The 16392-nt window shown below is 45.2% G+C and overlaps 1 protein-coding gene across 5 annotated transcripts in view; it reads left to right on the top strand.

Annotated features, from left to right (window-relative positions):
* LOC130524891 (cadherin-22-like) overlaps positions 1 to 13260 on the top strand; it is a 115876-nt gene extending 102616 nt beyond the window's left edge. For 3 of the 5 annotated variants that reach the window (XM_057031410.1, XM_057031408.1, XM_057031409.1), the window contains 4 exons: positions 1495 to 1612; positions 5184 to 5333; positions 5573 to 5674; positions 11739 to 13260. In XM_057031410.1, coding sequence (XP_056887390.1) covers positions 1495 to 1612; positions 5184 to 5333; positions 5573 to 5674; positions 11739 to 12295 — 927 coding nt within the window. In that variant the 3' untranslated portion in view covers positions 12296 to 13260. The remainder of the gene's footprint in view (positions 1 to 1494; positions 1613 to 5183; positions 5334 to 5572; positions 5675 to 11738) is intronic. The other 2 variants (XR_008950277.1, XR_008950276.1) reach the window with 2 other exon arrangements.
* Positions 13261 to 16392: the final 3132 nt, after the last annotated feature.

Below are 16392 nucleotides of genomic sequence, written 5' to 3'. Positions count from 1 at the left end.
CGGGCTTTATTCAGATTTTCTCGAGTGCACATTCCTGCGGAACGCTAAGAAAGAAGCCTCTGATTTACCCTTAGCATTCTGTAATTACTCTAAGCCACATTATCCAAAACAGCTTCCCTGAGCTGCGAGTATGACTAAGCTTGTTTCCGTGTGTGTGTGTGTGTGTGTGTGTGTGTGTGTGTGTGTGTGTGTGTGTGGTACTATGCCAGTGGTAAGAAGCTGTTTATTTTAACAGCACTGAGGTCTGAAAGTGTGCTTGGCAGTAGCTTAGTCACAGTAATGGATAGATTCCGCTCAGACGGTTACTTCAGATTTGCGCGCCGTGGTAAAGAAATAAGAAGGTCGCGCACAAATGGGCAACGTGAGCTTAAAAAAATGGTAAAACTGATGCCGCCTTTGTGTCCAAAGATTGCTGCTTGTTTCCTATTTAAGATGTTTAAATTTGAATAAAAGTGCTGAGGAACCAGAACATGCAGAAAAGGCTGGTTAGCTTCTGCCGTCCTGCACACAGGAGATATTTAGTATTTTATGGGCTTTATCAGAATCTGTAACAGCCTATGGCTTGATAAATTTCCCTGGAGCTTATCTAATACCTTCGGCGAGACCAAAGGACTTACAGTCATCGACCCCCCCCCCCCCCCGCTTTAATCACTGTAAGAAATACCTCACTTAATAGCAGGGCTGGGGGTTGTTTGTCATCGGCGTCCCCGCAGCTTTCTACCAGTTCACCTGTGTGTCAGACAGAGGTGAACACTCTGGAGGAGGACAATTAATAGCACTTCTCGGACCTCCGTTTGAAGGCTCTGCAAAGTTTAGCGTGAAAGTGGATGAAATTTACTCACGTTTTATCAGCTTTAATTTCACTCTGGAAAACAAATAGTGACCTTGAATTGGCTTCAATACCAACCAAATATTAATTCCTATAAAAGCCCCGGTGGATGGTTCTTGGATGGCTCATTATAGCTCTGTGTAATACATATATTGTACCTTTTTTACACACACAAATGAATGAATGAATACATTTAGTTTGTTTAAAGGATATTTCTAATTAAACCCTACATTTACTGCCATTCTGCAACCTTGTTGCTGCCATGGGGTCGCCGTGAAATAACAAGCGTGTTGTACCCCAACACAACGGCCTGAAATAAAAGTAAAAATAAAATATTATTCTGCGCCAGCCAACGAAGGCAAGTCCCGTGTATTTTCCGTGGTGCTTCGGATATATATGACGATGTGCTTCTGTATCCCATCATTCTGCATTGCGTGTTTTAAAAAGGATCAATTTTTTATCTGAGGCTGAACCCTAGAAACCAGGGTCTCTGTCTCTGGCCTTCACTCACAGCGGGACATATTCTTTGGTAGGACGACTGTGAGAACATGAAGAGGAGTCTGCTTGAGCCCTAAAACTCTTTCATCACACTTTTGCATTTTTTGCCCTTGGGTCAAAATTTTGTGCCATTTAGGTCTGAACTTCTTCTTTTCTGGTTGCTTCAGGTGATTCACACCATTAGTGTGGTGGACAGAGACGAGCCCCTGGCTGGACATCACTTCATCTTCACGCTGGACCCGGAAGCTTCCAGCAATCGCCGCTTCACCCTGGGGGATGTCACAGGTGAGCGTCCGCGCATTTATGCAGCCGCGCTGATGACAGCAAAATTTGAATTTTGATTTTTTTAGGAGTGGAAAGGTGAATGCAATTATATGTGAGTGGAAGCTACCCGTAGGGGGCGCTGGTGCAGCCAACTTACTTGGAAATGGAATTGTAATTCAGCGATTGGCAATCCTGTAAATGCAGACATGTCAGTGATAAAGTTAGCAGGTTTAGGCTCCAGATGGTGGAGTATTCTAAAATTTAAAATTCTGACAACTATGATGGACCTTTTTTTTTTTAAACGTGAATGGAAATTAAGTTTTCCCCCTCCCCTGCAGCTTGGATAAACACCACCTGTTCGTGTTCTCTGCACCGAAGCAGCGGCGTGTCTTACACCCATCTTAAAGTTTGAATGAAGAGGAAACTTTTGTCGCAACGCCGATCAGTGATTATTTCTCGTGTCAGCGTTCCATTCCTTCCCTCGCCATCTGGTGACACCTGTATCTCTCCGTTATGCGTTCCCATCCATCTGCCCATCCACGCCCACAATACCTGTCATAGAATTCAGTCAAATTTGCCCCAACTGGATTCAAGAATGTACAAATTCCAGGTCGAAACTTGACAACTCGTTTTATATGTAATTGGTTGAAGTGACAGTAGCATTTTATTTTCAGCACAATGTGAGAACATGTACAAAAAGGGATTAATCAAATAGCTAGCATACATGTCGGATGGAATCATCCAGCTGGCAGGCTGTCAAGAAGAAAAGATCCCAACAACCCTGTTCAGATGGGGAAGGCTCTGTTTATTTCAGGACCGCGTTTCAGCGAAAACTGCTGGGCAGATCGTTGTGATTAGACACGTGTAGCTAAGTGGATGTGACATCAGGCTAAATCAGGATTGATTTGACACCAGGAAAATGTCAGGAGAGCAGCCCGAGCGAGGGAAATGTCAACAAAGTCAGCAATGTCTGCCGCTCATGTTGCAGCGCTCGCGAACGTAACCTCGCCCGCCGTGCACACGTACTGTACACATGTGCACGGAGGAGAGGAACAGGAGGGACACCGCGCTCTCTCCACATGGAAACCCACACATTGTTTGATTTAGTTTTGCCTTTGTGTATTCGTGCACTGGTGTGCGTGTTCGTGCACTTGCGTGTGTGTCTGTGTGTGTCGTCTGTGTGTGTGGGTGACTGTAAAGTTTGATGAATTAAAACATCTGACCGCATTTTATCTGTTCACCAACAATGCTGCACATCCCAGGGAGCCATTTTAGAGGGAAAAATAGAAAACTACATGCACATGCAGACTTATTCATCCTCCTACCGCTCCTTATTTAACCGTGATGCGTCAACGTGTCACTTTCAATCACTCAAGCTTCTTCTTCCCCCATCATGGCCTCACGTTGTGTTATGTCTCTGAGCCTTGACACACAATGATGAAAGGAACCCCCCATCCCAGCCCCTCCCCCGCCCCTCCCAGCGCTGCTAAACTCTTTAAAGTCGTCGCCAGGAATCCTCCCGCGATAAAAAGTCATCGACGCTGGCAAGTTGCCGTCACGCGTGATTTCACCGGGAATCTGAGCATGGTTACAGAGGCAGGCAGGCAGGCAGCCATGATAACAGCCCCATCTTTGGGGGGGCATGGACAAGGTATTAACAGCCTGTATTATTCTCACTGATGGCCACGTCTGCTCCACCCATATGTTATATAGACAATGACGCTGTATATTTGTCTCATTTTCTTTTGAAAAAAAAACATGTTCTTCACACTTTGGTTTTTCTTGAAGGCGTCTGATTTCAGTTCTGAGTGTCAGACAAGGCCGATTGCTCCAGGAATGGTTCGCATTGTTAGCAACTGTTACCCGAAAACACAACAGGACAATGTGTCCACTAGTGTGACTGCTTGAATGGCACAAAACCATCTGGAATGTTTTTATGTTTCTGTGCCTCCTGTTCTTTTAAGCTGGCGTAAGGTCATAATGCCCTCACAAACAGTCAGCAACACGATGGCTCGCTCTTTTTTACACGCATTCCTGCTTCACTTGAATTAAAAGTGGTCATCAGGTTAATTATTGCTGTTCCCGTTTCACACAGAGTGTCAGAGAGAAGCTGCCGTTACCGTCAGACTCGACAAAACAAATGTTTGCTTCAGTAGAGCGGCAAACATTCAATTATCCTCCAGCAACCAATATTTACAGTAAATGGTTCACGCAAAGCAGATGTGAAGACGCAGCATCGCAAACCTCTGACGGGAGGCAGCCTGTTGTCTGCTGGTAATTTCCATCGTCTCCAGTAAACCCCGAGCAGGCTGAGCTTCACGCTGCGGCTGCTCTCAAAGCAAATAAAGACGTAAATGGAGCATAATTCTCATCAACTTTGGTGATGTAAACACCCAGGAGATTAGAGACCAAATTACGCGTGAATAAGGAACTTTGGATTCCCGCTGGTTCTAGTGAGGAAACAACACCTGCATTTTGTAGACAAGTAACAATGAGACGCGGTCTTGCGCCCCAATTAGCGTGAAGGAATCATCATAAAAATCCTGAGATTTCAGCACAATCTTAACGTCTGCGGACTCCGAGGACTCATTTGGTGCTGACGGAGACTGGACCTGACAGAAAGGCTGCATTAACACATGCCGTTTTATTTATTTTTATTGTCATAAGTTGAACTCTCCTACAACAGAAGACTTTTTTTATACACTTGCAACTTCTGAGTCAGTATTTTTGAAGGATAACTGGAGCGGCGAGCACGTCTGCTCCTATTTCCTTCAGTGGTGCCGTTTTTGGTGTCAGCCTCTATCTCCTGTGTGGAAGTCAAAAGGACAAAATCGGGGGCGTCACATTTCTGTACATAAACAGCAGCACGAGAAGTTCTACATGTGCCAGAGAAGTGCTAAGATGACACGGATAAGGGTGATATATGTTCTGGGAGATGGATTGGCCGTTCTCCTCCATGCTCGTCTGCCCACGAAGCTTCCTTGACACTATTTGTCAAAGCCTCCTTCTCTGTTCCAGCTAACATTTATCTACGTCTCCGCGAGAGACAGCAGTTCGACACGCTGCTGAATTTAACAGTCCTCATTTTCTCTCCACTATTTTTGTTTAAGAGGCTGGTAAGCATCACATTTCTGACCTTGCTAACGTAGCCGTGTGACGTAAGCTGGTTTAAAAAGAGGCAGTGGGGCAGAGAAGGTAAGCACCAGTGGCCCGAGAAAGGCGGAACTCTGATGAGAGCTGCTATTCATCCAACATTTTAGAATTGCCCAATTTTAAAGCATATGAGGGATTTTGAATTATTAGCCGATATGAGGACTCAATCTCACCTGGGGAGGGTTTTAAAACCATATCTAAAAATAGGACAAGCGCAAACTAGCTGAGTTCATGGAACCTGAAATAATAGGCCATTCCTCCATCCTAGTGCCCTTTAGCCAGGTGTCCAACCTCGGCAGAGGAAGTGTGCTGTTGTGCAGCATTTCCCGGTGAATTCATGCACCCGACATGTTCCGCCACAACTGTCTGTCTGGAGATTCGTTCCCTCAACCTCACTCCACTCATTCGTAAATCCTCTGCTTTTTCGCCCCCCGCTCAGACAACACAGCTGGTATCCGGATGGAGGGTGCGGGCTTCAACCGCCACGAGCAGAACGTGTACTTCCTGCCCATCCTGGTGGTTGACAGCGGACCCCCCTCGCTCAGCTCCACGGGCACCCTGACCATTCACGTCTGCGGCTGCGACACAGGTGAGAACCCCCGGTGATGCCGCGCCATTACATGACATCATCGTCACTGTCATCGCGCCTGCTCCCGAAAAGGTCGTTTTCGCCGTTGTTTGCTCTCGGCCGACGGTAATAGTGACAAGCCAAGTGAAAACGTACAAGATTTAAAAAACAACAAGCACTTGTTTTTGCCTTTGTCTCACGGGCTTGTTTGCCGTTGAAGATGTGTTGTAAATGCGATGTTTCTGTCTTTTGCCACACAGAGGGAGCCATCCAGTCCTGCAACGCCACCGCCTATGTAATGAGCGCTGCTCTGAGCCCCGGGGCGCTGATAGCACTTTTGGTCTGCATGCTCATCCTCATAGGTAAGCGGGCAGATGGACTCACATATGCCTATCTGAGGAGATAATGGATGGATGTATGATGGATGGCTGGAGGGACGGATGAGTACAATTCATTAGCATCGCCTGTCCGAGGTCATAGATGGGTTTAACTACCCCCCCAGGAGCCATAGCAGCCTTATATGTAACATCATGCTGGACTGGTGAAGAGGCAAGGCTGAGGTCTCCACGTCCAGGCATGTGACTTTTAACGGATTGACTACTTTTACCGGGGATTCATAATGAGGAGACACAAATGACAGGGGGGGGGAATCAATTTGTCCCTGCGTCATTCCGCAGATCTCCTGATGCCACCTCGTGGTGGCTTCAATGATGCCGGCGGTGATGCGTGTGGAAGGTAAACTACATGGAAATGAGTAGCTCAGAGGTGGAAGCACGGAAAAGAGCTGCGTCAGCGCTCGGCTGGCGTTCTCTAAACTGTGTTCCAGACAGTCTTTAATCCCTAATTGTGTTTACTTATTTACAAATCTGGCGATAGACACACGTATTAACGTGCACATGCACGAACGCGGTGGCCTTCTCGGAGAGCAGGGAGGTTTACTATTGCCATATTTGAAAATTTTATGAGTTAGCTTCACACTACGCCTCCGCTGTGCACCTCAGCATCCCGCCCCCTCAGTGGAAGAGGAATGAACAGAGCCGCTGCGCCGTTTTGTCTTTCACGCTCACACTGCGCTGGGATGGTCGCCGGCAGCTCCCGCCGTAACAATGTCATATATTTCTTTTAAGAGGTTTTCTAATGAGGGCTGTTAAAAACCAGCCTCCATTAACCAAAACCCTTCCACTGGGGTGAACTTCAAAAGCAGGGCATCATTTATTCATCACAGTTCTAAAAGCCTCAAAAAAAAAAGAAGAAGAAAAAGAAGGCCCTGCTATGAACAACTAAAGAGGCAAGCTCTGCTGGCTATGGCCAGATTTATAAACAGTGTTTGTGGTTTTTGGTGTTCTTGGCTCGATGACATCCCCCTCAAAGGTCTGAGCTTCACTCGGCTCTCCGGCCTTTCAACTCGCTTGCTGCTGTGCAGGAAAAGAAAAAGAGAAAAATCAGCCTTACGGTGGTGGGATGATTTCTATATTTTATTTTCACTGCTGTTTTGATGAAAAGTCTGAACTCTACTTCCACCAAACCTCCTCCATTCGCTGTAAATAAACACACCAGCCAATGAACAAATGAATAAAAGCCCGACCTTATCAATGATTTATTGTCCAGCCCATGTCCCTGACACTGATTTAACAATGTTTTGGATTTTTAACACAGTCTGCTAAAGAAATTATTAGTCCACATTCACCGGTTAGTCCCTATTTAGCTACTAATGGGGCCAAATGTGACGTGAGGATTACTGTACCTCATTCTGTGCAATCGTTCTTTGGTGAAAGGGAGGACCTGATGCTAATTATTAAACGATAGCTGGTTATTGCTAACACACTAAAGACACCTGAGTGTTTTGTATTTCTTAATAAGTGAAAAAAAACCCAACTTGACTGGTTCATTATGAACCTCTGTCACGCTGTTAAAAGGTCGCCGGTTTAGAGTCTGTAAGAGATTTCTGATTCTCGGAGAGAAAAACGAGTAGGTTTTCATAATAACCGAGCAACGTTGGAGGTTTCCATCAGCGGCAGATTTATGCTGCAGTGTATCTGAAAGCACCAAAGCTAAAAATCCCATTTCTCTGGATTCACCTCAGTATCTTGTGCACGGCTACAAGTGTTGAGAGCATCTCAGGAGAGGGTGGCCGGCCCACTCTGCACAAAAGAGGCTCTTTTTTCCAGGCTGCATTCTGGAGATTGTGTCTGAACAAACCAAGACACCTCCTTCAACTATGGGAAATCAGATCGTTGTAAATAAGACATCAAAAAACAAGGAAGTCACTTACAGGAAATTCACGTACACCTCCATTTTGGTGCCGGTAGTAGACTGATCAGATGGAGTTGTCTCACTTTGCACTGGTCTTTCTGTCTCAATATCAGCCTGTAAAGGAACGTAAGCATGAATAAGTGCCGCCGTGCTGTTTGCATCAGCTGCCACTTCACAGTTTTGGGGCAAATCTGTAAAAATGCCATTTTTCCAAAACGATTTTTTTTTTTTAAAAAAAGAAAAAGGCAAAAGCCTCAGTCCCAGATGAAACGGCGTCGCCACCCCAGCCGGGGTGCAGTGCCGAGATACTCGCTGCTCTTGAGCCTGCATGGCAAAAATGGCAGACGCCTTTCTGCTCCCAGACGCCACAACCACCTCACCGCCCAGGAAAAGAAAAAGGGAAAGATTAGAGAAATAGGTCCCAGCAGCGGCAGAATTTTTATCTCTCACCAGCCGACGTGCCTCCTCTGCGAGTCGGTCCATGTTTATCCACCGGTCCAGCCTCTGCTGGCGTCTTTACTCTCACTTCATTTACGATAATTGTCTCTGGCTTTGTCAGCCGTTTGAGCCTCGCCGTGATTTGTGGTGGACTTTGCGGTAGGTCGTTCGCCGAACACCAACACGCTGGAATAAAGCTGCATTTGATATGACAGCATTAACTTCATAATTGCTGCTTCTGGCTGTGGTCAATAACAAAAACGCATCCTTAGCGCTACCTGTCAATACTGTGGCGGAGGCGGAGTCTTGATCACCCCAGTTCCCCCCAACACATGTTTAAACAAAGAGATTAAAGCTCTTTTTCATTACATTCAAGCAGCGAGGCCAAACTGTCCAAACTAACCGAAACCCGCCTCAGCCGCAGGAGAAAACACTCACGGAGGCTTCAGTCCTTGACACGCAATTTACCTTCTTTAATTAAACTGATTCTCTTGCTTCAACACTTTTGGCTGCCTTAGATTTAAGCCTGAATCAGAGAGCAAACAGGAAAAAGAAAAAATCAGCCAAACAGGGATAAGCAAAGATGATAGTCATTTATTTTTACACAGTTTTCATTAATCGGTTCTCGACGTCAATGTGATGGCTCAGGAGAACAATGCTCTTAAAAAGGATTCCCGCACCTTAATTAATCCCCCGTGACTGCCATACCGCTCCCAATGGTGCACACGTCTGCTCACGCATTTAACACATTTAAGCCTGATTAGACAAATCATTCACGACTTTTAAACTGCGGTCCCTCTCTGTGTGCCACATAAACACCCTCCACAAACACGCCGTCTAGCAATCTCTTCAGAGGCTGGACCGCCTTTTTTCCATCAGTTATTGGATGATGAGAAAAATGAAACAAATTTCAGCCTAATTACTTTACAAACAAACAGTCTCTCAATCAGCTCATTTATTGGCCTGATGTGATGAATCCATCCCACTGCTTTGCAGCATCTGCAGGCATCTATTCCAATTACCTCCCATCTGCTTGGAATGAGATCCTGGGTGGGGGCACGCCGCCCAGCCCAAAAAGTAATTTAACCATGTTGTGTGGAGGTTTAATGCAGTATCTTTAAAGCTAGGGACTAACTTTGTATGTATATGAGGCCGATTTGCCCCGAGCTGTACACTAGCACTAGCAAGGGATATGCTAATATCAACGATTCAAGTTTTTAGGTCGAGCGGTTGTTGACCCTTTAAGCAGACGGACTCCGCCAGAGCCCTGAGGTGTGCTGTGGTGTCAGCATGGGCACGTTGGCTTGCCTGTAACTATGCAGCTCTCTATGCAACAAATTGTGATGCACATATTCTTTCTGTCAGAACTGTAGAGACAGTAGCTCACCCATGGACTGGACCACCCAGATTAGCCTTCACTCCCCGACGGCATCAGCGAGCCTTGGATGATGCTGCCGGTTGACCACTGTCCTTTTCTGTGACCACTTTCCCACAGGAGCCACAGCAGCATTTTCAAAGATGTTCTGATTCAGTCAAAAGTTACATTTTTAAACCCCACTCACCCCAGTTTTCCTGCTTCTAACACACCAATATTCAGGACCAAGTGTTGATAGGTAGTCGAGTATTGCCTCAGTTGCCATGACAACTCGATCATCACCTGCACATCGTACGTGCTTTCAAGTCCTTTTGATCAACACCGACGTGCTCTTACATTCTCCCCACACTGATTTGCCCACAAGGGGGAGTTTACGACATCAGCAATTGCACCTCTCATTTCTCTCCTCGCAAATTAACAGTAAATGTCTTAACTGGTGCTTAATATGCATGACAGTATGGGTTGCAATTTGCTATAAACCATGACCAGCCAAGCCCCGTGGCAATTAATTTGCCTCATTCACGGTGGGAAAGAGTAAACAGAAGAGTTGCAGACAATGCGTTCCCAGAGGAGCCCCACAAACAATGCAGGAGAGGGAGCGGCTCATATTCTCCGTCAGGAAGAATCTTCTGACAGTTTTAGCCAGGGAACAAATATGGCTTCCCCTCTCTGCTCTGTTCTTTTAGGCCACAAACAAAAGAGAGTTAAAAAAAAACTAGAGGGAGGAGAGAAATTAAAGGTCACTTTGAACAACTGCATTTGTCTACCCCCCAACGCCCACTTGTGATAATATCCTGCAGGTGTAAATATTAAACTATCCGCGTCCCCTCAGACAGCAGAGGCAGCAGGTTGTATCTTCCTGACGTCCTTTGACGTTCTAGTCATTGGTCACTGTCCGGTTGGTTAAAGGGGTTGGAAGTTTGTGTTTTGAGGGAGCAACACTGATGTTTGTTTTTACATTTACCAAAAGGGGGGGAAAACAGCATTTTTTCTAGCAGGCTTATTATAAGTCAAATAGAGAAGCAACATAAGAGAAATACTCCTGTCAAAGGTTTTGTTTTGACCAATCAAGAATTGCACCGCCACTATTAGCATCTCTGCAGGACCCCTTTAACAGTTTTATGCCCCCAGCTTCTTTACTCAGCTTCTTCTCTTATCGAATGAAGTCTGAGGTTTACGTCTGATGGCGTTAGACGAGTGATGGGCGCCCGGCTGAGGATGATGGAGGTGTGCAGGTCTCAGCTGATTAAAGTAATTAAGGTCAACTTAAGCCTCATTGATTTATCCGCGCATACAACCTTTTTCATTACTCCATACAATGATCCATCATTGTCATTTCATCGTGTTTAATCCCGGCTTAATTTTCTCGGGCATTTCCCTTTTTCTTCGTAGGTGGCGAGAATGGCTCACTTGACTTTGAGGGGTATTGATGTCCAGATCAGGCGCCATTAGCCATTTTATATCATTGCACATGGAGGCAATTTTGGATTGTTAAAAAGGGAAAATCAATGTTCATGCATTTAAAATGTGAAACGATAGATCCCCCCACAGCTGTGACTTTACTCCTAAGGGGGGCATTCAAAGCAAAAATAGGGTCCAAATTGAAGTCGCCTGTGAAAAACACCCTAAGATTCATTATTTAAAATACATTGAGCGCAATCATATTTTCTAATGCTGTGGTTTTAATGAATGACCTGAGTCGACAAGAGCTTTTTTCGGATGCATAAGCTCTTTAAATGCATCCTGACAACAATTAATCCGTGTGTGGGGCACAGCGAGAGGTTCCTGTAATGACCATTAAGCAGAAACCTGTCCTGGTCCTGGCTTTGACCTCACTCTCCTCATGTTGATCCAGCGATATTAAAAGCGAGGCTGAAACACTGCAGCGAACCTGTTGAGATGACTAGAACCACCATAGAATGTGCCCAACAGGGAATGACATCTTCTTCTCGTGCCTTGTGGTCTTTCCACCATCCTCTTTCTTATATTTTGGGTGGTTACCATTTATACCACATCCCTAGAAATAAAATGCTTCGATTTATGACACATTTGGAAGAGGAAACTTGTACATGCGGATCGATGTTGCCTTCATGAAAAATAGTCTTCTGTGAAACAATAAAGTGCTCCTGACATTCTAATCATGTGGGGACATTTCAGCGAACACAAAAAAATTGGATGGAGTTGGTGTGGATAAACTGCCCAGGGCTGTGTTGACACTCCCGGTTGCTGAGGGGTCCTGTGAACCTAATGACATCAGGTTCCACCTGGCACAAATAGCTCAAATTTTCCTTTATTTGAATCAATTTGCTCGTATGACACATCTGACCCGTGCGTGCTGGTTGTTCTTCTGTCTCTTTTAGTACTCGTCTTGTTGATCCTGACCCTGAAACGCCACAGGAAGGGCCAGCGGATAGCAGAGGATGAGGAGGACATGAGGGATAACGTCATTAAGTACAACGACGAGGGCGGAGGGGAGCAGGACACTCAGGCGTACGACATGAGCGCACTGAGGAACCTCTATGAATTCCCAGAAGCTAAGAGCTGCGACTCCGGCCCAGACATACGCTCCCTGCCGCAGTGGATCCAGGCCAACCGACTGAGCGTCGGCGGAGGCCGAGCTGGCGCAGAGGGAGCTGCGGCTACGGCGGCAGCCGTGGCGGCAGATTTCTCTCTGTTCAAAGGCTACATCCGGAAGAAGGTGGAGCAGGCCGATGCGGACCTGTCAGTGCCGCCGTATGACTCCTTCCAGACGTACGCCTTCGAGGGCACCAGTTCGCCGGCGCTCTCTCTCAGCTCCATCCACACGCTCTCCACCACATCAGAGCAGGATTTCTCCTACCTCAGCGACTGGGGGCCGCGCTTCAGGCAGCTGGCAGGCTACTATGCTCCAGGGAAACCAGAGGAAGAGGGGTCCTAGCACAGCCTCTCCTCCGCACAGACTTTTGAACCTCTCCCTCCTCCTCCTGCTCCTCCTCCTCGGCCTCCTCTTCTCGCCCCCTGGCGCGCTGCATCCTCAGCGCATATGAGCGACAGAGCACCTCTTTGCCCGCACATTGTCGACCAGTGAACTCCAGTTTTTGTAAGCTTTCGCATTTATTGGTACGTCGGACTTTCCGGACATCAGCATGGATGTTGACGATACAGACTAAAAAAAAATACGGTCATTTATACTAAAAAGGGAATTTTCACCTATGAAAAATGACCAGACTACTGTTTTCACCTCAGAGACTCACCATAGAAAAGGGATAAACCACGGCAAGCAGCGCATCAGAACATTTATTTATTTAATGAGGAAATATTTATGTATTTATTTGTTTGTATGTGCTTATTTATTTTCTCCGAGAAGTTTGCAGCGAACTTTGCTAATCAGACGCTAAAGGAAACAGGAGAAATGGGAGGCCGGGCTGAAGACATCGAGAGTCAAGACTAATATTTGTATTTATTTTCTAAGACCACTTTTGTAAAATATGAGAATCTGAGCAGGAAACAGGGGAAACTGCTGCGGTCAGGTGATTCAGAGTATATATGCTGTATTTTAGTGATTTGTCAACCTGAGAACAGTTTGTGTGTCACCGTTTCCTTTCTGTCCTTTCTATAGCGGATCAGCGACACACACAATGAGCCCCGGCAGACGGTCCAGCCTTATTTTCTGACGCGTACAGATGATTTGATGATTTGATGATGAAAGATGATTTCCATTTTTCTGATTTTATTTTTTCCCCGCGAAGGGGGAGGAGAAGGTTTGTGATCTGTGTGGAGGACTGAAGGGCAACGTGATGAATGGACTGGGCGAACCCACCCGATACCCACAACCTCGAGTTAGTTGTTGACCTTCAAAAGTGATGAGAGCAAATAAATATTTAATTTTTGGTTTAAAATAAACTCCTTTCACGTGTGCATTCAGTTACTCATTAGGTGAGATTAGTGATAATGCAGCGCTCCTGCTACTGATCACCATTTATTACTCTCCTGGCTGAAGACGTCTTCTTAATTATTGTTGCTCTAGCTGAGATTTAACCCAGGGAATATATGTATTTTAATGCTGGATGGATAAAAAAAAGGATAAAATCACAGCTGAACAAAGAGTCTAATCTCCCTCTTGGCTGCCTTTTGCCAAACTAATGTAACTGTTATGGTCACAGGAGCATAAGAAATCACTTTAATCTTGATGATCTGCTTTTAAAAAGGGGAGCCAGGCTTCATTTGCATAACTTTCAAAGACAATGTCACCTTTTCTCATCACCTAAATAAGTCCAACTGTCCAATTTTGTGTGTGTGGGGGGGGTGGGAGGGTGTTTAGAAGTGTATTAAGGTGGATTAAGGTTCCACTTATGTTGCTAATCACCATTTTACATCAGCTTCATCGCTCAGTGTTTTATAATCACGCATTATCCTGCAGGGCTGTCTTCACCTTCTCTTGACTCACGTCCCCACGTGTAAACAGAGTCGTCGTCAATGTATGTCTGTCAAATCTATTTACTTATTTTTTCTGTAGCCAAAACGTTTCAACACCGGTTGTTGTAGCAACTGCATGAAACGGCACACCCACGCTGGCTATATTTAAAGACTGTAGGTCTGTAATGGTATGTGACTGTCGCGGAGAAGAGACCTTTTGTTCTTTTTATGAAGAGCAGCGAGCTAACAGGCAACAGATCTTACTGTATGTGTGAGGAGGAGTGGAAAAAATACTTACCCTTAGTTTTCCATACTCCAAAATGGGATTTAATTCATCCTAAATGACCGGATGTGGCGTCCTTTGTCAAACTAGAAATACTGTTTGGTTGCCATAGAGCTCCAAGACGATGCCTTAACCATTGTTGCGTCACATGTGTCAGGTAAATTAGCCGTCCGTGTTTGTGCCTGCGTTGACCCCTCGGTGACAGTGAAAAAAGCTACTGAAAAACTGCACGTCTGTTTCAATACATTTTAAATTACTTCCTGTCCTCAACATGTAACTTATTCCATCATATGTTCCACATTATTTTGCCCTTTACTGGTGCAACTGATGTGTTTATGTAGTTATTTTTGCCAAGGTGTGATTTCCCCCCCATCCATTATTTATTATAGCCTTTAGCCATCCAGCATTTGCTAAGTGCCCAGCAAATATCACAGATTCGATGAGTATCTGCCAAATATAGGTTAGCAGGAGCTCCACGGTCACACTGGGGGGGAGAGACAGTGAGCACATGTGTTCCTTTATAGGAACCCTGAGGTGGACAATGTCTTCTTAAAGGTCAGGGGTCATGTGACTCATGTAGTCAAAGCCAAAATAACGTAATGAAGCATGAACCTGGGAGGCCCTCTGATGATTTCAGGTCATACCCCCCTCCACACACACGCACACATTACTCTCTTGTTTATCCTCTAAGAAATGAACGACTTGCATGTGGAAATATAAGAATGGCTTTCTGTAAATCAGCCAGAGGCGAGGCCCTTGGATGGCTCCGCTCACAGATCTCTGTGTTGACCGACTGCTCTCCATCAGAGCAGTTCAACACATCCTCTCCTTATCTTTGTACTCGGCTTGTTAATGGCCATTGATTAAACATTGAGGGGGGAATATGAAAGCACACTGCAGAAAATATCAATCACTCACAGGCTAATAGTGGACTAGCAATACTTATTTACTCTCAGACTCGTAACAGCTCTCACATCAAATCCAGGGAGTGAAAATGTGCCGCATAAGCAGACTTAACTTTACCACAACAAATGCAAATGCAGCACTCTGACGGGCCAAATTAATAACGTGAGATGGCTGTTAGGGCTCGCACGGATGGCTGGTGAGAGAAAAAATGCACCGTATTTAATGTGCAAGGACTTCTGAACAATAGCTGCCAGTGAGTTTCCTGTTGTTCATTTGGCATTGTGACCTTCACAAACCTTCATTTCAGTTTCTGTATATATATATTAATGACTTATTAAGTTATCATAAAACTCGCAAAAAAAAGAGATAGACTGCATGGGGCAGAGCACAGCTGACACGTGACAATCTGTCAGTGATTTCAGCAAAATGAAAGTCGATGTGCCTCAACTAATTCATGCTCCAGTGCAACAGCTAACAAGCACATATCCTTGCCTAGCAGCTACTCGAGACATTTGTCCTTAAAGAGCACACAGTCTCCTGCAATTGTCTGATAAGTAGTTACAAACAGAGCACAGTACAGGTGACTCACATGTGAGAAAGACATGCAGTGGAAGACAGACAGACCCCCCAGAAATGAACCCCTTGTGTCAGACCTTGATGAGGAATAAGCAAGTATTTCCAAAAGATGAAGGAACAAATTAAAACTTTAAAAAGCGTTTTGAGCGGTTCAGGGAGACAATTCACTAATAATAATTGCTTAAATTTGTTTGGGATGAACCCTCTTCTGCAACCATTGCAGAAGACAGTTGAACTCTCCATTAATGTCCATAAAGAATTAGTTTATGGTTACAGTGACAGTTATGGTTTTACAGTTGTTTTAAGTAGATTTTGAAGTGATTTCGCAATCATCTTGTTTAATCCAGCCATCTCTTGGTTTATCTCATAAACCTCTTTATCAGGCGAGAGGCAGGGGTACACCCTCGACAGGCCAGCAGCTCATCAAAGGCTAACATGGGACCAAACAAACAGTGACACTCACATTCACGCTGAAGGTCAATTTAGAGTTACCAATTCAGCAATCCCCCAAAAGAAAGGGCTTAGACTGTAGGAGGAAGTACATTGATGTATGATTCTACCTTTTTGCTAGTGAAACTAAAGTCACCTTAGATAATTTTTTTCTTTTTACATAGTATCCATGCATGTACTGCATATAGAGAGGGGCCACACGAGATGTTTGACAGCATAAGTGTGCCGAGCGTGACTCCCGAAAGGTCATAACCCGTCCTTGTTAGCTAAAGTAAAAATTCACATCCGTGACCAAACATAGGGGAGATCCAGTGAATTCATCAAGCAAAGCCGTCTCTCTTCTGATCTACTGTTGGAGCATAATGGGACAGGTTTCACTGTCAGTTGTTGCTCTTTTAGTCAGT

Source organism: Takifugu flavidus, chromosome 4 (genome assembly GCF_003711565.1).
Source record: "Takifugu flavidus isolate HTHZ2018 chromosome 4, ASM371156v2, whole genome shotgun sequence".
Lineage (NCBI taxonomy): Eukaryota > Metazoa > Chordata > Actinopteri > Tetraodontiformes > Tetraodontidae > Takifugu > Takifugu flavidus.
The sequence above is the reverse complement of the archived record's forward strand: the minus strand, read 5'-3'. Positions and strand labels throughout refer to the sequence as shown.